Below are 24,982 nucleotides of genomic sequence, written 5' to 3'. Positions count from 1 at the left end.
GGTTTCACAGAGTTGCACTTTGGAATCTTGTATTCCTTCAGATTGCTTTTATAGAAATGTTCCCCTCTTTGCACCCCACCTCCTGCAACACTCCTAAGGTGCTAATACTGAGCACTTCCAAGAGTCAAGCCAAGCAAGCCGATTCAGGAATCAATCTAAACTTCAAACCCAGCATGGCACAAACTTGGCACTTCTGTCCTGCTGCCTCCCACGCCAGCCTGGATCACCTCTAACTTTAATGTTCCAGCCTCTGGTCAACACTAAGTTGCTTCAAGACAGTGAGGATTCAAAAAATGCAGGGCCATCCTCATCTCTGACACTAGAAAACTAGAATTATATGTAGAAAAGTTAGCTTTTTGTAATTTCCTTTACAGACAGTATGTAGCCAGCTGAAAAAAATGAAAAGCAGCACATAGGACACTGCATACATCCACTGTTACAGGAGTCACTTCTGAGTTAGCCATGGAAGTCACTTACATCATTCCAGTTCTGATCTTATTGCATCATTCAATTCACCTTTATTGCTTCCAGTGAGAATCTTCATGACCCGTATTTGAACAGCAATTCACTCAGTTTGTAAAAATTCAAATTTACAGTGGTCACTTGCCATAGCTCACCATACACACATGAATTTTCTCTCATCCTATCTGTCTACTATGTGCTGAATGACAACTTTTATTCAAAAAGAAATTTGACAAATAAAATATTACAGGCATTAATAAAACTTTGCAAAGAATGACATAATAGTCCCATAACCCTTTATTGAGTTGAAAATTAAGTGATCTTCAAACCAAACCTCTTATTACTGTAATAAAAAATCAAGTACTGTAAAATAACATGTAACCTAGAGAAATTAGACTTGTAAATAAAGAAAATATGATTTTTCTTGACAGGTAAATCTAGCTGTTGTAGTTGTTGGAGCATTTTTTTTTCTAGTCATTAAGTCTGATAACGTCTAACAAGGATTTACAAGGAAAAAACCCACCTACTTTATTTAAAAATAAATTTAGGTGATATTCAGTAACAAGTAGAAACTAAAGTTACTTTGAAAAGGATAACCAGACTAGAAACCACCAAGTGATCCAAAGGCTTGGGAACAGTTCACATCATTTCTTAACATCCCTGTGAGTCACCCGTCCTGCAGAGCCGGTTCTCTCTTCCAACGCTCTTGCAGGGCCGACCTTGGTGAGTCTGCCCAGCAGGTGGCTTTGATCCTCTCCCAGGCGTGTACAAACCCATCGGGTGAAGTTCCTTCACACAGAGAACCATCAGTGCTGCAGTAGAAAATTAGTGGCTACATTTAAGTCATTATTTGAAGCCCTCAGAGCTTCTAGAGCATCACCTCTGGAAAAACCCATCTCCATAAGTCGTGCGACCTGGAAAAGAAATGAATTAACACCACTTTAAAACCAGACTTTCATTCACACTGTTTGCACATTAGTCAATAATGTCAGAAATCACTTTTCCACTGATCAAAGACCTATCTAGGACAGTGTGCTTTAAAATGTTGCCACAGAGATGACCGCTTTCCGCTACTTAGTTCCAAGCTGATTGCAGAAAATGCCACACCTGTATTTTCACCTGGCTGGCAGTTTTGAAAGAAGAATAAAATCCAAAGTCTGGTATGCACATGACAACTACAGTGTGACCAGGGGGGTTGCTGCTCTCAACAAGAACAGGAAACAACCTGTTTTCTCAAGAAACCATCAGTGACCAAAACACAGAATTAATAAAGCAGAGGAGAAAACATACTCAGAATGAATCTTCAGCTCTTTCCCTTGAAAAGATCTACTTCTTCAGAGGGCATTAAAAAAACCCTAAAACTATTCATTCCAGGTGTTCAAGTTTTTAAAATAAACCTTAAAGTTAATCCTAGAGTAGAGGCAGTACAATACTTAAATTTGTTTAGTAAAATTCTTGGAGGGCTTCTACATATACTCAAAAAACACTTTTTTTTTGCCAAAAACGTCTGCAAAACAAAAATCAATGACATCTGATAGAAAAATTACATGGAAAAACGGCACATTAAGATAGTGGTTTTGTTAAATCAATAACCATTTGACCAGCCCTCTTTATAGTATCATGTACTTGACACCTAACCTTTGTGTTCTGTGTTAACAGATATTCAAAGCACCACATGTAGAAAGGCAATGCATGCATAACCAAATTTAATTTATGGTTAAATACCAATTTAAAGTACATTTAAAATCTACAAGTCTCACTTTGGTGTGACTAAAAGTCACAATATAACCCATTCACTTTTATAATTTATCTTCCAGAAGTGGAAAAACAAGGTGTGGGAGGGCAGGGAATGGCATGTAAAAGTAACTGTGACCACTGGCAGCATAAAGCATTCCTCATCCTGCTTCCGAGGGCCTTATGATCAGACACCACAACTCCTGAACCTGGAAGTCCTGGGCTACAGAAGCTGTCAGAGAGCTACTGTTACTCCTCCTCTGCTTGCAGTGAGCCTGCAGAAGCAGAGTGAAGCAAGAATGCAGAAGAGATTTTACACATCTTGAGAGGAATCTTCCCAGGGTGCAAGACCAATGTGCACCACTAGCGCTGAAAGTATTTTTAAAAGAAAGTTGCCATCAAAAGCAGCTTTTCTTTCCTCTAAGACACCTCCAGAACTTTCAGTAATTTTAGTCATCTCTGCTTTGGTGACTTACTGAGAAGTATACAACTGCCAAGTTTGTCCAGAGGTGCAGGTCCTCCTTTTCTTAATGTAAACACACCACCACAACACATTTGAGAACAGCTACTTGGTTGTCAGAACATCAACCTTACAACCCAGTGCCACATTTTTTTCACCTTCTTATAGGGAGAGAAATGAATTGTTATTTTCAACACTTCTGCACCATTTTAAATCCAAACTCAATTTCGTAACTCTTATTTTTCACATAAGATTGTGGGTTTTTATGAGAAAATCGGCAGGCAGTGGAATAAAAGCTAACCACAGAAACACACTTCAGAAGTAAAGTTTTTACTGCAGTTGCCATGAATTCTGGCTTTAAAAAATGGTGGATGGAATTGCAATGTTCCTATTTGCAGAAATATTCATCAAGCATCACCGGGAATAATAACAAAAACCTCTTTTCATCTGAGCTTATTTTAACCACAGGAAATGAATCCAGCTCCAGGAAACAGAGTGTAAAACTGGCAACAGTAACTAAAGATGCTAAAACCCCACAAGAAATGCAGAGTTTTTTGTACCAAAAGCATTGCAAATGCTCACAAACTTTAATGTGATGTACAGATGAAACCTTTGCATTTCTGCTATTTTAAGACAACTTTTGTCATCATTAGTAGAGTCTTGAAAAACCAACGGTGCTTTAATGACTTCTTCTTTGCAGGGTAAGCAGAGAGCCTTGCAAATTACAGCAATCAAATGAGGCCTACATCCTCAATGCATCAGAAAATGTAAGTGTATACTGCTTTTATAAATCTGGGCCTAAATTCTGGCCTTGGGTCAGAATCCAGCATAAGTCAGACTAGTAACAATTTCATTAGTTTCAGCCCAAAAATAGAAGTCCCCATAAGGGTAATTTGTCAATAAAATAAATAAGTCAGCCAACCTAGCAGGGAAATCTTTTGGTCCATTTCATACCGGTGCTGAGGAGGCTTTCAGGACAGCCAAAACTGGCTGTCCAGTTTCTGGGTTTTGCCTCAGAAGGTGCTTTTTGGTGTGGTGTTTTAATTTTTAGTTTCTTTTTGTTTGTTAGTTGGAGTTTTGCTGTTTGCAGGGTTGGGGGGGTGTGTTGTTTTGGTTGGAGTTTGGGTTTTTTTCCTTTCTAGATGTAGCCCAGGAGGTTTGCAGTAAAGAAAGTGCAGTTAAAAATTTCGAACATTTTGGACCTAATCTAATATCCAGTCAAAGCTAGAAATCGGATCATAGAAAAAACTTCTGTTTGGGACAAGCTCAGTTTAAACTAAAAATTACAGTGCTGCTAGATAAGTGTTGACTTATCTCCTTACAAAAAAGTAAAAGGTGAAAGAAACCTACTCTTGTTCAAGTGTAGCAGAGACCTTAAATTATAAAATGGCCAATACAGCTAACTGCAAGTAGGCTACAACTTGGAGAACTTGACTGCATGCAATAAATCCTGAATGCAGGAAGAAGATCAATCTTAAATTCTTAAATTTCTGAGTAAATAATCATCCCTTTGCGAATAAAACCATCAACAAAAGTCTAGAAGTCTAAATCTATACTTGATAGAAAGGACATAAACTTCTCTGTGGCATTAGTATAAGGAATCAGTCGACCATATTATTGAGGGAAACATCCAAGTTTTAGCCCAAGTGTGGTCTGCAGTCCACAGCTGGCCTAACACTCTTATTTAAAAAAAACCCAAAATGACTGAATTGGAAACTTAAGCTGAGGACTTCAGCAAAGCTGATGTCTACGTGACAAATAATGAAATTTATTCCTCTTCTTTCTTTGAAACATTTATTTTATCAGATTTGAACAGTTTCCACTACTGAAACTATCAACATCTTTAAATACAAAATACAAGCAGTAACATACAAAAGTAGTAACTCCAAGTAGCTCTGTAACTCTGGTTTGGATGGTAATGGCAATATGCTGCCTCTGTGTTGTGACCATTATCTTATATTCTAATGTTTGCTGCTATAGAAAACATTAGAGAAACTGTGTAAACAGATGATAAAAAATACATAGAGGTTAATTCCTAACAATTTTAAATGACATTTTAAAATAGAAAGTGTTTACCTGCTCTTCAGAAACCTCAGTAGGTGGAGGTATGCCTTGTTCAGACGGGTGATGATCTTGATAATTTGCATTATGTCTATGACGTAAAGGAGGAAACAGTCTATTCCAGTTAATCATCCCGCCCTGAAAGCAGACACTAGTGTCAGTCTTTGCAAAAAGAACTACAAACATTTTAAACAAGAAGATCATCTATACCATGTAATATGAAAGCAGATGTTTAAGTAAAATACTTTCTTTTAAACAATGAAAACTGCTGTAGTGTCCTATGAAGCAAAACTTGGACTGGTTACTGCTTTACTAGTTAACTGAAGTAATCACTGCAAACTAAGGAAAAGTGCTAACAGAAGGAGGAGGAAAGGATGTCTCAGATCCTTGGGGATGGATCTGGTTTAGTACAGTGCTAAGTTACTTTAATAACAGGGATTTGCCTGGCAAGACATGCAACAGCAGGTCCTGCAAGTACTTTACAAAATTGCTGCTGAACTTAATGAGGGAAAAAGAGTACAAGAAATAAGTCAGGGGTAAAAGCAAAAGGGGCTTCTCAGGGCATCAGTAAATTCACACCCACAAACTCAGAATAAACCCAACCTTCAGAACACGTGGGACTTCCATGCAAGTGACTACTTCTGTGACACTGGTGTGACTTGCAGACCCACCACATTTACCTAACTTCCGTGTATTAAATATTGTTGCAAAACGTGGCCGTGTTCCAGTGCCAAAACATCTTGTAACTACGTAGTAATAACCCAAACACACAGCAGTAGCATAGGGAAGGTGCAAATCACAGAACTGAAACTTCCGCTTAACAACCAAGCTTCAACTCTTGTAATAGTAAGACATTTGGAACGTGAAGAAATACTAAAATACGAGCCTTATAATTGTCCAGAAATAGTGAATCCTCATTTCATTAGCTTAAACTGACATTTTTGAAGGGATTTTGTATCGCACAAAGCCCGTAGATCCTGTGAGCAAACCACAATCTCACTTTTCTATAGTTTGCTGAAACATTTTTTCAGTCTGTGTTGTCCTTGCCCTCCTCCTTTATTCTCCTCGTAACTATGGAGAAGATCTCCCTCCCTTTCTGTATATATAGGACATGGCCTTCCTTCCTCTAGTTGCTCTATTTTAGTTCTATAACGTTGTTTCTCAGAAAGCCTTCCTCTTACGAGAGTTTTTTCTTTTCTTCTCTCAGAGTGCTCTTCCTGCCTTTATGTACCCTTAGAGTATTTAATCCCCTCTGCTCAATCAGATCAGCAACAGCTAAATGTGCTCCTAGACAACAACAACAACAAAAAATTTTCGCATTCCTGACCTTTCCTTTGTTTCCTTCCTTGCTGTCCAGAGGAGATCTAACCAGCCCAGACACCACAGGGGGCAGTACAATGGCACACTTAAAAAAGCATTTGAAGAGTCATGAGACTTGAAACATCAGCTTGAAAAATATTCTAGTCCTTCTATACCAGAGTACATTTTTCCCTGTAAAGATGTGAAACAGCCAGAAGCTATGACCTGTTTTCAAGACATAGATGCCACTGTTAGTGAATTTGAATTGAAAAATTTATGTGTCTACATTTCCCATGCTGTATAAAATATTTGCTTAATATTCATGAGGTTTTGACCAAAGGATTCTGTGTAAGTCTCATGTTAGTCAAACAGCACAGCATAGGAGAAAGGAGAACTGGTTTGGAGAGTAAGCATAAGGAGAAAGAGGGATCTCAGGTCTTCTACTGACATCAGTGCATTACCTTGTGGTCTTGGGAAATCACGTCCTGTACTTCCCCACCTATAATTTCCCATAACTCAGAATTATGTTGAGTTTTAATTCATGAACTTTGAATTTCTCACAGTCTACTAAGCTCTACAGTTCAGTGAGAGCACTGCACTAATGCTGCTTTACCTGTTTTTATTATTTAGAGATGACTTGTGGAGGAGAAAGTAATGCTGCCACAAGTCAATCACACTGAATTGGTAAAACTATTAACAGGACTATGACAAATTCCTCTGAAGCACCGTAAGTCATACACAGTAATGTACATAAAATATAAAATCTACACTATACATTAATTTACCTTTATCTCAGTGTATCTGAAGACAGAAATAAATGTACCTTTCCAGCAGTGCCCTGAGCTTCAATACTGAGCTGCCTATTCTAGTTTGGTTTTGCATCTTCCCTGTCCTGTGCTCTCTCACCTAACACTATAGACAGACTTGTCTACTTCCTTAACTTAAGCTTACAATACAGTTTGCATTATCATACACTGAGTTCATTATTTTCAATAAGAACCGCAGTTTCCTTACAAGTATAACTATTTAATTTTGAAGGTTTACAGCAGGTAACTTAATAAATTACAGATGTTGACTGAAGCATTCAGAAGAGTTTTATGTGAAGACCCCTTCCCAGAGAAAACAGATTAGACAAACTAGATAAAAACTGAGTATTTCAATTACCTTTGGAAACTGTGATAAACATAATCTATCAGTTCTCAATTATATTAATAAGGGGAAAATATCAAACACTTAATAGTATGTGAACACCGACAGTTAGGATTAATCCCTCATCTGTGTAGTACTTTAAACTGCACCAAAGCCAGGTGCTTTAGGATCCTTTATCTTAACTGCAAGAAAATTGTTTTCCTTCACAGTCTTCCTTCTAATTAGATGCCACACATCCACAAGGTCAGGCTCAAAAGTGTAGGGATTCAAGGAACTGCAGCAGGAACTATGGGACTGGTAATGTGGTCAGTGTCATAAAGATAAGGAAAAACTAAGAAGTGCAGCTAATGTCTTAAATCCACGAGACGGAGATCAAGGCTATGGATTTACAGCATGGATGGTGACTGTGCAAAGACCTTTAGACAACTATCACAGCAGAAATACATGAAGATCTGTTTTAAATTGACCCATACCAAGCACCAAAAAATGTCTTAACATTAAGTAAATATCACAAATTCCAGTTAAAAAATGCATAGAAGGAGATTTCCAGACCAATATTCATTCTTGCCTCACAGAAATTATTTTGCAGACCTCTCCTTCATAATTTTATGATCCATTTCTGTACTGCAGTGGTTTTATACTGTGCTACCAGACTTACTTGTGAGAAGTTAGGCAGATTTCACATGAAGATATCCAGTCTGACTAATTTATGTAAGTGATGCTTCTAAACCATCTGAGACTCCCTCCTGGGGAATCAGTAAACCATATTTAAGCATTTCACATTATACTTGGCCCTCAGCACCAGCACCCAACAGCACAGAGGAGCTCACACCTATCTGCTCACTCTCCACAGAAGCCTTGTCTCAGATAACAGAGCTCTCTGGAGTGGTCCAAAACAATAAGCAATGGGGATGCTCCAGGATCCACTCTGTAAGCTCCTTTCCGAGTACCACTTTCAGTGACAAGTGTGTGCCAGTCTAATCTCTTTAATGCAATCCAGGCAGTTCTTCTGTGATTCCAGTTGGCAGTTTGTTATAAAAAGAATTAAGTTTAACACTACATGGTTTGGGGGGCTGAGACTTAACATGACCCAGGACTAGATAAGGAGGATGCCTTAAACCTCTTACATCCAGAGCTGGATTCCACAACTGACAGATTTGGGATAACTTGCACTGTAATTATCTCATGCAGTATTTTTCTTGGTCCTGATCTTTGGTGTCAGGGAGCAGCCAGTGCAGGTGTACTGCTAAAGAATGAGAAGCACTGAAAAATTCTAGACTAAGATTCATAAAAATGCTGTGCCTGGGCCCTTATCTCTGTTCACAACTTAGACTTTGACATGTCATCAGGAAAAAATCTGACAAAAGCATTATTTTATTAATTATTTAACCAGAAGGGTGACAAGACAAACCTAAGAAAGGCCTATAAGCCTTTCTGCCCTCTTTAACCCTATGCTGTAATTTTTTAGAAAAAGTCAGGAGTTTCCTTTGGTTCAGGAGCACAGACTGAGTGAATCAGTTGATTTTAAGTTCTTTGTTACTGCCTGATAGTAGACAAACATCCCAAGGAAGTAATTTTATTGGTCTCTAATAAATCACTATTGGAAATGGATTAGTAGAACACTGGTGATGTTGGAATTTCCGTTACAGGAAGACAACAAACTTGTCACAAGTTTAGATGACCAAAGAATGACATTTAGGAATGGATTTGACTAAAGAAATGGGAAAATAGCAGCTCTTCATTACATAAAAGGTTTTAAGGAAATGCCATATTGATGATTTACTCCTGGATAGCTGCCAAGGCCTTACGTACAGAAGCTTCTGAGGTCACATCCTTGATTTTTTTAAATTTGGGTTGTTGTTTTTTTTTATGGTGCCTGGGACAATTCTGTTCATAAGAAATAAGTATCCTCCTTTCCTACAAAACAAGGAAGAAATATCTAGAGCTAGCAAATGTCTCTGATTGTACAGGCTGCTAAAACCCTAGTTATGCCATTTCTTTTTAGATAATCTCCTTCTTCTCTGTTTCAAAAAACAGCTCAACCTGTTTCCCATATACACACCTGCCATGGCATATTTTGTAAAAGCACTTCTTATCCAAAACTTGACAAATAAAAGTGTTGTATTATGGGCAATTAACAAATATCCAGTTATGTAGCCTTCAGATATGCACATATTTTAATTACATTAATTTCAAAAGAAATGAAAGAAAAGGCTTCAGCTTCATAAAAATCCTCTTGATAAGTGATACATGTGGTTAAGATATTTTGATAATGTTATCTCCTGTAGATAGTTAATGCCAACTTCTCATCTGTTTGCACAAACAGGAAGCACTTCCTGAATATGTCCTGTTCACCTTTTTTAACATAATAACCACAATGAAAAAAATAAAAAGGAAATTGCTTTGCATTTCACCTTTTAAACTTACATTTGTAAAATATTCCACTCTGTATAGAAGCCTTTACTTGATAAAGGCATAAATATTCTCTTACTTTTTTAATATAAAGCTTCATTAAAAATTTTCCTGAAAACAAGATTCACTTGCTTTTCTGGCATAAATTTTTCAACAATCTATTGACTCCAAAGTCCACATACTGATGATATAAACAAACAAACAAACAAAAGCATAGCCTTGGATGACACAGTATCTGCTGCCCTGAACACTGCATAAGAGAGAAAAATGTGAAATTTCCAGTACATTTACTCAGAGTCCAGCTTGCCTCTTTTTGTGGGGATAAAACTCTTCTGTGTTTTTGGTTGTTTGGGGAGACTTATTTGTCTTTTGTTTTTCTCTTACTTTAATATCTTCCCTCTTTTAAAAGGAGGTAGAAACATAACAGTATTGATGTAAGCATTGTTCTTAACGACAGAAAGAATTTTTCACCAAGTAAAGCAATCCAGCAATTTCTAATGCTATTCTAATCTCCTGGAAATTTATCCTAGAGACAAATCTATTCAGCAAAAAGGCTCTGTCTCCAGCTCTTAGTTTCTGCATCCTGAACTTTGATGCCTGCATTGTCCCTAAGGAGCTCATGTGTCACACAAGTTCAGAAATCCATATGTGGTCTTTTCTGAAGCCTGATCAGCTATTTCCTTTGAAATCTAGAAGGAACACCTTAATCTGGCTTCTGAAGCTGCTTGAGAGACAATGGAAGGGATTTCAGCATTGGCATGACACTGGGGGTGTCCAGTTTTCCAAATGCTGAAGGCAGGTCCATCAGCATGAGCATTGGAATCTGTACTTGAGGAAATAACTTTAGCTCTGTTTTAGACATTTTGCACAAAACAGAGTCAGTTTTAATCCTAATCCCATGGCTCTTTGTATGTTGAATGGTGACACTGAACTGGTATTAAAGCATGATGATTAGACAGATAATTCTTCACTCACCTCCTGCTCAAAAAACTTTTCAAAGAGTCATAGTGAGAAATCAGAGTTTTAAAATTGTTTTGATTTGAAGAGCTGAGATAACAAACTCTTGGGACAAAGGAAACTCAAACCTAAATCCTCCAAAATACTACATAAGCACATTTTTAGTACATAAAATGCTAGTTTGTGATGCCATAGGAAAAAAAAAAAAAAAAAAAAGATCAGCATCCCATTCTGGGACGTGAAGGTTCAAGTTGCGTCTTAGGCTGCAAATAGGATTAGCTTCCATTTATTAACATCTCAAAGTCAATACACACAGTGTCATATGCAACACTTTGCACCTGTAGCACCTCTTAAGGTATCTGTCCTCATTTCAGCTGCAAGAGAGTTCATTTCTTCTCACTAGCTGACAGTGCTGTGTTCTGGATTCAGTACAATGTTGGTAACACACTGATATTTTGGGTTTGCTAAGCTGTATTTATCCTAAGTCAAGGACTATTTTTTGTGTGTCTCATGCTCTGCCAGTGAGGAGGTACACAAAAAAAAGGCTGGAAGGTTGCATAGCTGGGACAGGTGAACTGAACCAGACAAAAGGACATCCCATACCAGTACATAAACTGTCTGAGTTAACCAAAAGGAGGGCTGATCCAGGTTAGGGAATGGGGTCTGGCCTCTGTCAGCTGGCGGTAAGCAATTGTATTGTGCATCACGTTTGTGGGACTTTTCAAATTTATTATTGTTACTACTACTACTACTACTACTACTACTACTACTGCTACTACATTTTACTTTGTTTCCATTATTACACTGTTCTTACATCAACCTAGTTTTGATTCTCCTCAGCACTCCACCAGGGCGGCAGGGCGAGGTGAGAGTGGCTGTGTGGTGTTTAGTTACTGGCTGGCGGCAGCCACCACAGCAGCACATTAAATGAATAAGGGGTGGAACCAGCTCACAGTTGTTATGTGTGAGTATCAGAGTTTAAACTGGAAAACCTGAATATTACAGAGGACCATGTACTATCTGAACCAGAGGAATTTACTACATACTACGGAAAATGGCACTCTAGAAGAAGAAATGGCCCATCAAGACTCTCTCAGTGCAGATTGGAAGGACAGTAGAGCAGATCCGGAATCCAATAACTGACCACCCTCAAAACAGATGTCTTATTTGCCCCATGTTCATTAGAAATGAAGGGACAGGTACACTTAAAAAACCCTGCCTTCTGTAAACAGGACTAGATCCAACAACAGTGAAATAAATACTCTGGAAATATCTGGGGTGGTTTGTTATGTCATAAGGTTTTTTTATAAGAAATTGACTCTAGTTGAATTGTCAGAGAAAGGGAACATAGACCAATCACATAGGAGAATAAAAATATTCTATTTCCCAAACAATTTATTTGCTTTGAAATAAAACAGTGTTTTGCTTTAGAAAGTTGTCCAACCACTGTTACTCTAGGGAAGATGGTTACAAATATTAAAGCAAATTCAAAGGCTACAGCTCAAAAGCTAAGTCAAAATGAAAGAGAATTTCATAATTCTAGTCCAAGAGAAAAAAAGGATTGTTCACTATATGAGCAGGGTGCTACCAATGACTAGGAGACAGAAAAAGTCAGTCTTGTGATTATGACAGCTGGCTGTTAATGAGACACACTCAGCTTATTCTAGTTGTACTAATGTGTATTTGCTCTAGCTTCTGTCAGCTTGTGGAATTGCCAGCTTCAATAAAAAGGATAGAAATCTGATGTTTCTATGGTAGTCTGTAGAGGAAACAGTCCTAAATTGTTCATTACCTCTATCAGGACTCTGGAAATTCAACGTTTTGTATTTCACACCTAGAATCCATGAAAAAAGTTATACAGCAAAATAATCCAGAATGTCTACATAGTAGTGGGTTATCAGTTGCTGCAAATACATTATTGAAATGAAACAGTTAAAAATCAGAGTTCAGGCATGCCAACATCAGTAGCATATGCAGTTTTTACACCCAGTAAACTCTTGAAATAAATCCAAGTTTATTTTCAACACAAAGAAAATAGCATTAAACAATTACAGAGAATAAAGGCTTGAAAATGCCAGAAGAGCGCAAAATAGCAAAGGATGAGTTCAAGCCGCACAGGTCTGAAGGAAAAGATATTGTTTACAAAAATGAAAGCTGTCTGTTATTCCAAAATGTGTCCACACATGTACATTGGCATGCAGAGGAAGGGAAGAGCGATGGAATACTGAGTCTAAATTTAGCCACAGTGACTACTGTTGCAGCATACAAGCTTCATTCATGAATGAATCTGTAAATCACTCACTGGTTAACATAGTTCTTTAAAAAATTATGTCAAATCCTGTGCACACGTATCCCATGAGCCTAGGCACAAAAGCTTTCTTATCCTATTGGTATCCTACATATCGCTGTCTTTGGAGCTTATGGAAGTGTTGCTAAAGGTAGTTTCTATTTAAGTATGTCACAAAGCCCCAAAGAAGTCTTAGTAACACAGACTGATTGGAATGGCAACCTAATTAGAGAAAGGACTGGTGGGACACTTGGCTGAAAGTCTCACCCATTTATTCAGGTAAAGCAGTCTGGTAGTTTCCTTCCTGACAATAATACATACGTACATTTGCGGAACAAAATGGAAACGCTGCTTCCATCCAAAGTCCTGGCTGTGAGAGCAAGGGGTGTTGTGGACTTGTCAATGTATAGAAGTTGTAGAAGTTCTCTCCACGGTTCAAAATATCTGTTTGAAGGACTTCTTGTTGATACTCAAACTTGTGAAGTTATTCAAGAAGACTTCATTGAAGTGCCACCTCAGGATCAGGAGGAGAGCTAAAAAGTATGCCCAGGGCTAGTTCTTCACTTTGAAAAAGCAAAATTGGACTGTCTAGGAGTATATTCATTGGAGGATTTCTTTTGTACCATCATGAACAAGGATAACATTCCTGAAGAGGAATTCTTGAGCCAGGAAAATCTTTCCTCCATTGATCTATTTTTTTTCCAAGGTCAGGAGGTTATTGCTTAGATATAATCAGAAGGTAAATTACCAATCTAGTCTCACAGGCCTTAGTTGACAAAATATGAAACTTGCAAATTGCTCAGGATATGAGGCTCCCCAGAACAATAAAGACACTCAGTGTGCCTACCCACAGAACACCTCTCCTGTGTCCCAGGAGAAAGACATCTAATGAATGAACAATTAGAGGAAGCCCCTTCGTTACAGAAGTCTAGTCTTTGCAAGCAGCAGAATCTCATACATGATGAAGATGAGATATACATATGAGATACCATGTGGTATGAACCTAAGGAGAATCTGGCCTCAGTGAAAATTAATGGCAGCTGGAAGAGAAGAACAAAAAGACAGAAGGAAAAAGACAACATAGCTTGAATAAGGTAGAAAGACAGGTAGTGAAATGAAGATTTTCATATCTGGCTGTAGGCTTGTTACAGTCTGGAGCAACCTGATGAAGCTCTCCCCTGATCCAAGACACTTAAAAGAAGCCAAGAAGAAGGCAATACGATGTCTTTAACATGCTCAGCAAAAATGCTTTGCAGATACAAACCTCATTTTTTCACGATGAAGGGACTGAGGTTGATATACTGTCCATCCCAAATGGGACAGGGAGGAGTGCTCCAAGAAGTTGTATTTAGTGGCAACAGAAGGTGCCTTCCACATTTATGCAACCTTCCACCACCTTCTACGTCTGTGGTGACATCTGAGTAGCCAATATCACCTAGGCATGGAAACTTCCCTCTCTATTTGCAATTTGGTTCTCTGCCAGCCCTCCCTCAAGGGAAGTGAAAGTCAAGTTGACTCCCTGATACTCACACTGGTGCACAGATGCAGCAGTTGCTTCCCTTTTCTCACCAGGGTTTTATTTGGGTTACAGAGAGATAAACTTTAGAAAAATGCTGAGAAATAAAAGAGATCTAGAACTAGAAACATCAGGAGAGGAAGACCAATTTTTTTATCAATATTACAGTATCAAAAGGATAAAATAACAAATTATTATTGGTGGTCAGACATGATGGGGGGTAACTTCCCCCAAAGTGAAGAAGCATTTTATATAGGAGCAAATACAAAGTATGGGAAATGAGAGATGAAGGTAAAGAGGTGACGAAAACGTGGTTGGAAAATGGCGCAGTGGGGACTGAAAATGTCACAGTGATATAAAGGGGAACAGAAGATCAGATAATGGGAAAAAAAGAAAAACACGACAAACTATTTACAAAATAGGATAGACAAAACAGTGTGAAAGAGAAGAACTAAGAAAACCAAGATTTAAAAGCAATAACAAAATTACAAGCTGGTATTTTTAGGAATGAATACAAATGGCACACATTTTATTCTATTGCCTTTAAAGGTGAATGTAGGTGATGCTAAGTAATTCATTTGAGACAAGATCATATTATATCTGCTACATGTATTCTCAGCAATATCCACAGGAGGAAATAAAGAATACAGTAAGATCTAGAAAGTTTTCTAAATGAACACTACCATTTGTTTAAGGGCTGTATCCACAGCAACTAGAAACCAACACAAAACCAGTCACCACTTAACCACACTCCCCTGAGAAACTATCAATGTAACAGTTTCCAGCAACATATTCAGACACAGTGGCCCCTGAATATTTAAGAGTTAAAATGAGATACGTTGAGTAATGAACTTGGTGGGTTTATTTTCAAATTCTACCACGCACTCAATCTACGCATTGAAATCATGAGTGTCTGACAACCCAGCAGTCACACATGCAGTTCCATGTTTCAGGTTCTTCCGGACCAGAAGATTTCAGCTGGAAAAAGACTGGGAAAGGTAAAGGTCAAAGAATTGCCAGCAAAGAAATTCTGGGAAGATTGTTCCTTGCTTTTTCTTTTCTGTAGAAAGCATCCACAGTGAATTTTGCTTTGGATTAAAGGGCTTAGTGAATAGCAGGGGAAAAAAAAGATAAAATTATTTACATCTCAGTATCATAGAGGTACACTATAAATAATGTTTGAGAAAGGCTTTTCCCCCAGTTTCTTCCTCTGCCCTTCTTTTTTGTTTTAATTTCTTTTTTTAAATTTTAACCTTTTCATGACAGGTTTGCATAACCTGTCAGGCTCACATTCTTCAGAATTTCTTGTGAAGACTCAAAGAATAAGCTTACTACAAAAAGCATCTGTTTAAGAGAGGGGCCTCCCTTATGAGAGTCTGCCAACATTGCCCAGATAATGGAGCCCCATTAAAAGCACTGATCTTCTCCTTCCATAATGCTACCAACATCCAGGGAAACTGCATTGTCTCATTTCTCAAACAGATGAACTGAAGAGTAAAGGGGTGGGAGGAATGAGCAGAGCACCTTCTCAAGGAGCAGCTGAACAAAATTGTTGCACTATGGCATAGAGAAGAAAGTTAAAGTTCACTTTCCTCACCAAGCAAAGTGGAAAGTGTGAGAGAAAATGTTAATTTATCTCACCTATGGCACACTACCTACAAACAGCATATTGGGACTTCAGGAATCCACACGACATTTATCTAGAATATAATTCAAAGCCCTATCTGATAAACTGACGTGTACTTCACAGCTTTTATTATTTTCAATTTCACAAAAAAACTCCACAACTGTCTAAGAAACTGATCTGCATTCTTTATAGCTTCACTCCCAAAGGTAAAATTATCATCTAAATTCCTTTCATCTGTAGCATGATCTGTTCCACTCTCCTGCCTTCAAATTACACCTTGCTGAATTTCTAAAGGCAAAAGAATTGTCCAAGTACAGCAATCCAGAAAATGGTTTTCAACTTTTCAAATATTATTTTGAGACTGAAAATAGTCTGTTTTTCATTTTTACCACTACAAAGCAACATTTGTGAGTGATGCTTTTTCTGATTTAACTGATGACCAGTAAATTCTGTGAGTGAGTCATTAAAAACACCAGGTGGGTCAAAAGCTTTCATGACACACCTTTTCTGAAGCGCCTCTATGAAACAGTCATACATTGATCCTATCACCTTCTGATCACTGGTTTCACAGATTAGCACTACCAGTTAAATAAATGCTATGCTCAAGTTAAAGGCTAAACATGAAGGTAACTTGAAAGTGTTTCAGTAACTTGTAAAGGGAAGCATCTTACTGATGTTCAAACAGTGTTCCTGCATTTTAGTCAAACCCCTCCACCTTTTTAAAGAATTCTATTTGAAGTCAAACATGAAAAGACATTTTTCCACTTTCATTGTTCATAGCCTAGGGAAAGGACAAGATGAGAAGAAAATGTTATCAACAGTTCTTTTATAATTTACCATTCTGAACTTATTTACCACTTTCAGTAATTAAAGATATATTAGAAAGACTGTCCTTCATAACTGGAAATGGCTTCTTTCTCACATCTGAAGAAACCCAGACGCAGTCTTCCCAGCTGCCTGTAGCCCAACATAGAGTTTCAATGCATTTTCTATTACAGTGGCAACATTTAAGATTTGAGTAATTTCTAGTTCAGTTCTTATGTTCAAACTGATTAGCGTTTTAATAGGAATAGAGAAAAGTAGATGAGAAGTTTCTGCTTGAGGAATTATTTCATCATATTGAAAGGTTAAGGAAACAAGAAAAATAGAATGATGTTATCAGGGATTGGAAACAAAGATTCATACTCCAGTTGGAGGCCAAAGCTTTATGCCATCACACCTCTAATTCTGGGAATGCATTAAGGGTAACACAACTATACCTGTTTGCACTACTGTACCCCAAACACAAGAAGAACTTGTGTATCAGTACAGAGCTGTGTTTCAGGCAAAGAAAACTCAGTGAATAAAGCGAACACATCTAAGATACAGGAACTGAGACACCACCTGCCTTATTTTGCTGCCCTACAACACAAAGTCCGAGAATATCTGGATTTGTTTGTTTCTATAAAACAGAAATAAAAAGACTCTGCTATTCTGTTCAATAAGGATTCTGTTCAAGAGGATTAAACAGGGCAAACAGAAAGTCACTTGTGGTGTACCTCTGTAAGCTGGAGAATTTAGTTTCTGCCCTTAAGAAACAACCTATTTACCTACAGAGGAATTCCATAGGAAATTTTCAACCACTCTGAAAAGGCTGCTAACCAGATAGATACTCAGAAGACTAAGGAGCATTTTGATTTCCTAACTTTACACAGTAGCTTTCATTAAAGACTACCAAGAAGCAAACACTGTACCTTACAGCCTCATTTTTTGTGACATAACGTCAGGACTACTGATATTCCCACAAGACTGTCTGACATTCTGCTCACATCTTGTGAAGCAGTTTTAACAAATAAAGCTATATAAACCACTTAAATGGCTATCAGCAGTACAACAGTGTATGAAAGACTGAGAGAGAAAAATTTGAAAATGCATTACTTTAAAGAAACAGGAACAATGCAAGATCTACAAACCAAAGAAGTATATTTCTTATAAATATGTATGGCAATGTATGGCAATACCTGCTGCTGCCTTTGCCGTCTCATTTGGGCAACCTGAGACATCATGATTTGACGATCCAGTAGCTCCATTCTCTGCTGCCTCTGGATGTCAACTGTTGCTCCCATTCCCACTCGCACTTCATTCGTTGGTTCCGCAGATGAGAAGACTGGTTCAAGAGTCCAAGAAAATATCTTTGCTACCCATCTGGGTACACAGAGAATTCGATGAACTTTTAAGATGCTGCTGTTGTAGCAAATCCCAGAAATCTAAAATCAAAACCAAAATGTTAAAAAACCCCTGAAAACCAAAAAACTTAAATACACTACACCTACTTTGAATTTGGCTGCAGGTAACAGGTTGGTCTTTCTGGTTTTTAAAACACTTTTACTGTATTTACTCACAGTTCTCAGTCAAGAATCAAAAAATGAACAGGGGATTTCTTTACTTCCCTACAACTACAAACTATTGCTTTCTTAAATCTGTGTGGTGCATTGCCTGTGACTCATAAAGTTGCTTGGGGCTTTTTGTTTGTTTCGGAATTTGAGCCCAAGCCAAGTGACCCTTTCTAAAACTGGTCAAAATTAAAATAAAATTTTAATTTCTAGTAAAAGAGCTTGTCAGGGTATGCTGCATGCTGACCTGAGAAGATGAAGACTACTCTTGAGGATGATGAAGCACTCTAAACACTCATTAAAAAACCCCAAACCCCCTTAGGTCTTCTGTCCCCACCACCCAAGTCTCTTCTAGCAAAAATAAAAGCAAATCAGCAGAAATGAAGTTAAATTTAAGACTATGCACACACTAATTCCAAAAAAAGCCCATCTACTTTACAGAAGGGAAAACCTCCCCAACATTTAAAACCCATTTCATTAAAAACTGTGATACTGAAAAAGCTGGGGTTTGTGAGGCCTTTCTCCTACCCGTAAGAAAAACTACATTCCCTGTGTTTGTGCTTGCCTTGGGGCTTGATTTCATTTCAGATTCTGCAGGAGAAAGAGAAATCCATGTGCCCCTTATACGGATTTACAGTCACCACTCAGCCATTATTTTGACTGCCACTGTGAAGCCACAGAACTTGAGCCTAAAGCAGTCCCACGTGCATTCTGATTTATGCCACATTTCAGCATTTCTGACTCTTTATTGTCTGTTATGCCACAAGAATTATGCTGTCACAGCACAGTGAAATGAACAGGAAGAGATCTGAACCTCAAAAAATCTGTAAACATACCCCAGAAATTAAATTATGCTAAAAGCAGTGTAGAAACTCTGCATCTGAAGAATTTATTTGTTTGTTTGTTTGTGGCTATTTGTTGTATCTGAGTATAACAATGGAGACAGTATGGGGGAAAAGCAACATTCTTTAGGAGGGTGCATATTTTTCAGATTATTAACAAGGTTATTGTTAAATATCCAACGAGGTAGTGAGACTTTTAGCAAAAAAACCATTCTGCCCTTGGAAACAATGATTTTTGTTTTATTCTACTTTCATTTTATCACTCAGGGTTGGATGGAACACCAAGCACAGGCTGTCATTCTAAAGTGAAAAAAAACAGTTTTAAACTACTCTTAACCTCTTCAGTCTTTCAGTTGTGCTATGAGAAAGGAGGTAAACACTATAAAGGCCATACTCACATCAGAGAGAAGGCTGCCTTTAATAAAAATTTTCTGTATTCAAAGGAAGGTCCTAACTGGACAGGGTACTGTAACAGAAGATTTCTCATGACCTCAGATATTCTTTCCTCAGGTCTAGTGAAACTGTTCTAGATGACTGTAAACTTATGACTAAAACCTGTGCACATCAACTGGAAACTAAGATATAGCTATAATCGACAAACAATAAGAGGAAGAAAATTCACATCACTTCTGCAATTCCCCTGGTTTTGGTATGTTCTACTTGAGGTGTCTGCCTAGCAAGAAGGTCCCTGAGAAGCTAAAACCCTGGTCCTGAGGGAGTCAGGTAGATAAGCCCCTCGCTCAAGGAAACCTAGATTGCACACAATACCTGAGTAAGCAGTTTTGGGGCAGTGAGAATTACTGAATCAGATTGCAAATATTACATTCACATTTAATCTGATGTTTTCGTCAATGTAAAATGCACAAGCAGCACCAGAGCCTACAAAATATCTTCCTATCTGCCACCTTGTTAGGTGTAGGTAGTATCATTAGGCTATGGAGCCAGGACCCCTCTTTCATTCTAGGGATTTTGCACACCTGATTGTACAGATGTTAACTAGGCAGGGAAAGAAGTCCCACTTAATACTTTGTCCAGTGTTACATCAGCATTCTTTCACTTCTTTCAAATGTCCCTCCTAAATATTGATCTCTGCTCTCTCTTACCACCTTTGAAAAGGTTTACTGTTTTCAAAAATCTTGAACGGGTTCAAAAAGTCACAAGAACAAAACTAAGAAGTGGTTATAGGAAAATTTACATCTCTCTGAGTGTATGACAAATCTTGACACATGTCTGAACACACAAACCACAAACAGAATATTATTTATCAAGTTGATAGAGAGCAATGAGATAAGAGCAGCCTATCTTTGGTGTCAGTACTTAGGAACTTGTTTGTCTCAGAAGGGAAGGCATACTGCAAGCACCAATTAGCAGCTGCATCAAGTAAAAGCATTCTGGTATTTTTCTTAGCAGACATGGCTGGGCATAGAATCATTTACACTGGAAAAGATCTTTAAGATCATCAAGTCCAATTGTTAACCCAGTACTGCCAAGTCCACTATGTCCTTAACTGCCACCTCTACATGTCTTTTAAACACCTATAGAGATGGTGACTCAACATCTTTCTGCCCTGGGCAGCCTGTTCCAGTGCTTGGCAAACCTTTTGGTGAATAATTTTTCCTAATATTCAATCTAAACCTTCCCTGGCACAATTTAAAGGACATTTCCATTTATCTTACTTGGAAAAAGAGACTGACCCTCACCTCATTACAATCTCATTTTATGTAGTTGTAGAGAGCAAGTCATTCCAGAGCACTTAATCAGAAGAAAAGGCTTTTCAAGGCTAAAAGTTTATGGACATGCTAAAATGAAGAGCTATTATATGGAAGCATAAGAAACTTCAAAACGTTATGGTCAGTCATAACAAATTTTCAATAAGTTTCAACTAGTGAGGACGAGATATCTATTTCCATATTTCCAATAAACCCAGAATGGAGACATTTGTAGTTAAAAAACGTCTTGTGATTCAGTCTGGCTCAGTGTCATACTCTCATCTTAATGTCAAGTATTTCCAAAGAACTTCCTCTATAGCTGGTTCACATGCAGAACTTGATAGACACAGTTTTAAAAACCATAAGCTCTGATAAAGTATAAAGCAACTTTTTATACTGTTTTTGTTACTGACATTGAGTGAATTTCTAGTCTTTAAGAACACAAAACAACACTGTTTATTCAATAATCTCATTATATTCCAGCTTCAGCACTGTACATCAGATTAAAGGGCTACTTCCCCCAAACAAAGGAGCCTCTGCTGTATTTTAGCCTCCAAAAGTCACCACAAAAAGATGTTGTGGTTATGCTCACATTGTTAAAATGGATAATTTGTGGCTGGAAACATAAGGTGCATCTTAATTTCTGTTAGTCACAGTATCGTCCACCATATTGTATGCGGCACAGTGCTAAGAAGAGGAAATGGAGGATGCTGGAAACTCTCTGGCATGCTACAGAATAAAAGTGTGCCTATATATTTTCAGTTTCTTAATGCTGTGGCTTACTACTGGTTCTTCACATGAAGTTTCCTAACCTCCTCCTGCCCCCATATAAAGCCTAACTTCCCCTCCCCTTCCCTCATGTCCTTTCAAAGTTGTACATTTTTCAGAAAAAAGAAGTAGCTGTAGTTTCTCTGTACATTAGGTAAACCAAACATGGAAGCTCTCCAGTATTTTATATTGCAAAGACACAGATGTTCAACAGGCAGCTGGAGTAGTATTTTAAATTTAAATGTTTAAATTCATTGTACTTGATTAACACCAAAAAAGGAGATCAAACACAAAAAAAGTGAACAGACTGGTGTAGAAAATGATGTTGAAAATTATTTTAACGGAACTTGACATCAAATACTCAATTATTTTCTTCTGAAAAATGTAAATATAGTCATCATATGTACTCAAGACTTGGCTATTTTCATATACCAACAAATGAAAAGCAAATAGTTTTCTTAAGATGAAGTGACATTTTTATACCTATTTTATCTGCTGAATCCTTAGTATGTTCTGAATGCTATACAACTAGAATCAAAACATGGGTGGAAGTTTGTGTCAGGATTATCTTCATTAGAGAAAGCATTTTTCAAACCAAGAGGGATTGTGTGAAAACCACCCAATAAACAAAACCCAACAAATAAACCCACTATACATTTATTTTCAACTTCTGCTACAATTCTAACATATGATTCTGTTTGGGTTTCCTTTTTGGAAATTGTTGCAAATACTACAAACAGTCTTTTGCAAGACTTAGTTCCCTTGAGAGAAAAATAACATAGTGATACTAAAATATTTTTCTTGAATTTTTTTTCCTGTTGATCTGGCTCATAAATTTTCTAGATACCTTGAAACTTTTTTCTTCAGAGTTCAGCAGTTCTTCATTGGTCAGATGGAACCATTATCAGCTAAAAAACATTGTGTATGTGCAAGCATGACTGTACTGCCATTTCAGCACAGTACAGCTATTCTTAACTTGTACTTGTGTCCTAAGCATAGGTTCCCTTGGTCTCTACCAGCATTCAATAGGTGATGATTATCACGTTGTTAACCAAAACTCCTTAATTAAAAGATCACGATTTGATTAATCTGACCCAACACAGACATCTGTAATTTAAAAGCCCACTTATGAGCTGATTGTTTAAGGTTGGTGTCATAATGAACAGAGAGAAATGGGCACTCTTAGGATGTAACTCATCCTTTGGCAGATGTCTCCAAAGCACACACCCAGTTGAATTACTCTCATGGATTCCCTCTTTGAAAAAGTGAAATATTGCTGCCAAAATAACAAATATTGATAGAACAATCTAATTCCTAATGAACAAGTTGGTATAGCTGACCAAATAGATCATATTTTGGACACAGAAACTCTTCTTCAGATCTAAGAGACAAATTTAGAAGTTAAATACAAACTGAAAACCAATATCCATTTTTGTACAGAAGCCACAGATATTACAGAGAAAATACCTTATGAAAGTTATTACCTTTTCCTGTCCTTTCTCACTACTTTCTCCTTCTTCCAGAGTTGGAAACATCTGCATTTCCCTCCTCCCCAGACAATTATGACCTCACTGCCAAAGTAACATTCCCAACTCCTTTTTTTTTCTCAGCTGCATTAACTGATGCAGGAATAAATGTTGGTAGCTTAGCCAGTTGTCATATATTCCCAACTTGGGCAAGATGTCAAAGCTCCCACCACAGGGGGTATTGAGTCAATAAAGTCAATAGAACATAATGACACACATTTCAGACAAGTCACCTAAAATCACTCAGCTGAACACTGAGGATTGTCCACACACAAATACTTCACGTCAGTTTTGGGCAGGATTCAGCACACGGATTAATGTACATGTGTATATCTGCATTTGTCCTGAAGTTAGCAGACAGACAGACAATGCTTCTTTCTCATTTTCCAATCTTCGCTCCCCTATTGCCTTTCCATTTCTTATTTCAGGCTATGCACTTCACAAGCTATGCACTGCTGAGGTTGCAGCTGGAGTACTTAGTTCAGTTCTGAGCTCCCTGGCACAGAAGATGTGGACTTGCTGAAGTAAGTCTAGTGCAAGGCCACAAAGATGATCAAAGGACTGGAAGCATCTTTCACATGAGGAGAGGCTGAAAAAAGTGACTGTTTGGCCTGGAGAAGAGAAGGCTCAGGAGATTTTATCAAAGTAAGAAATGCCTGAAGGGAAATGAAGAGGACAAAACCAGGCTTTTCTCAGTGGTTCCCAGAGACCAGAGAAGAGGCCATAGGCACAACCTGAAACATGGGAGGCTCCCTCTGAGGATCAGGAAACACTTCTTCACTGTGAGGTTGATTCAACACTAGCACAGGTTGCCCAGGGAGATGGTAAGTCTCCATCCTTGGAGATACTCAAAAGCCATCAGAATATGGTCTTGGGGCAAGCTGCACTGGGTGGCCCTGCCTGAGTGGGGAGGCTGGATCAGATGTTACCTTCAGTGATTCTGTGAACTGTCTGAGTACTAACTCTTTGGTAGGTAGTTCTATCAGGAAAGGGGAATCACACCAGTTACACACAAAACACCATTTTACTTAGGTAAGTAAATTAGCATAGGCAGAATTTTTAATACATGAGTAGTCTCACATATCAGCAATACTACTGATACTTATGCTGTAACACCAAGGTCAAATATTCAGAAATTAACTAGATCCAACATTTAACTAAAATTTACCTGAATCCACTAACAATCACAGTTACAAAGAGTTAAAGAAATAACACACTTTGACTAAAGTCCTACATGAGACTAAATGTGGATGACTAAAGGACATCCAGACTAACTGGAGGATGAAGGACAATGCACAGCAGGACATGAATGTGGAGGTAACTGCATATATTAACAGACTCTGACCAAAGATTCTCTTTGAGAAAGCACATATTTAATACTAATTTTAAGTATGTAGAAGGGATGATATTTTAAATGTGAACACTATACTGTGGGGTAATACAAATGCTTCGGCATTCCCTTCAAAACATTTTTTAAAACAACCAAGAATTCAGCACGAATTGTTCAAAATCACTTAAGAAAAATGTGAAAGAGAGAAGAAAAACAACAAGAAATTCAATTATTCCTAGGTGTGATCAGATATTAACTACATAGTGCTATTTTTAAGAGAAGAACTAAAACAATGAATGTCTGGTTCAATTCTTTTGCTCCCTAGATGAATCCCATTTTATCCTATAAATACCAATTCCAAAGGACATGAATTCACTATATAATAACACCTCAGCTAAATGAATAACAAATAAAAATAATGGATAAAGTTCTTAACAAACAGAACTCAAGAGTACAATTCAAGCACACTTG

General features: G+C 37.7%; 1 protein-coding gene across 2 annotated transcripts in view; it reads right to left on the bottom strand.

Moving 5' to 3' along the window:
* Positions 1 to 487: 487 nt before the first annotated feature.
* The window catches only part of UBAC2 (UBA domain containing 2), an 87,638-nt gene continuing 63,143 nt past the window's right edge, over positions 488 to 24,982 (bottom strand). The window contains exons 7-10 of one of the 2 annotated variants that reach the window (XM_066313480.1): positions 17,965 to 18,210; positions 6,045 to 6,122; positions 4,733 to 4,855; positions 488 to 1,376 (exon numbers count right to left, since the gene is read on the bottom strand). In XM_066313480.1, the coding sequence (XP_066169577.1) occupies positions 1,269 to 1,376; positions 4,733 to 4,855; positions 6,045 to 6,122; positions 17,965 to 18,210 (555 nt within the window). In that variant the 3' untranslated portion in view covers positions 488 to 1,268. The remainder of the gene's footprint in view (positions 1,377 to 4,732; positions 4,856 to 6,044; positions 6,123 to 17,964; positions 18,211 to 24,982) is intronic. The other variant, XM_066313481.1, reaches the window with a different exon arrangement.

This window comes from Sylvia atricapilla, chromosome 2 (assembly GCF_009819655.1).
Source record: "Sylvia atricapilla isolate bSylAtr1 chromosome 2, bSylAtr1.pri, whole genome shotgun sequence".
NCBI lineage: Eukaryota > Metazoa > Chordata > Aves > Passeriformes > Sylviidae > Sylvia > Sylvia atricapilla.
This window is presented reverse-complemented; position numbering and strand designations above follow the sequence as displayed.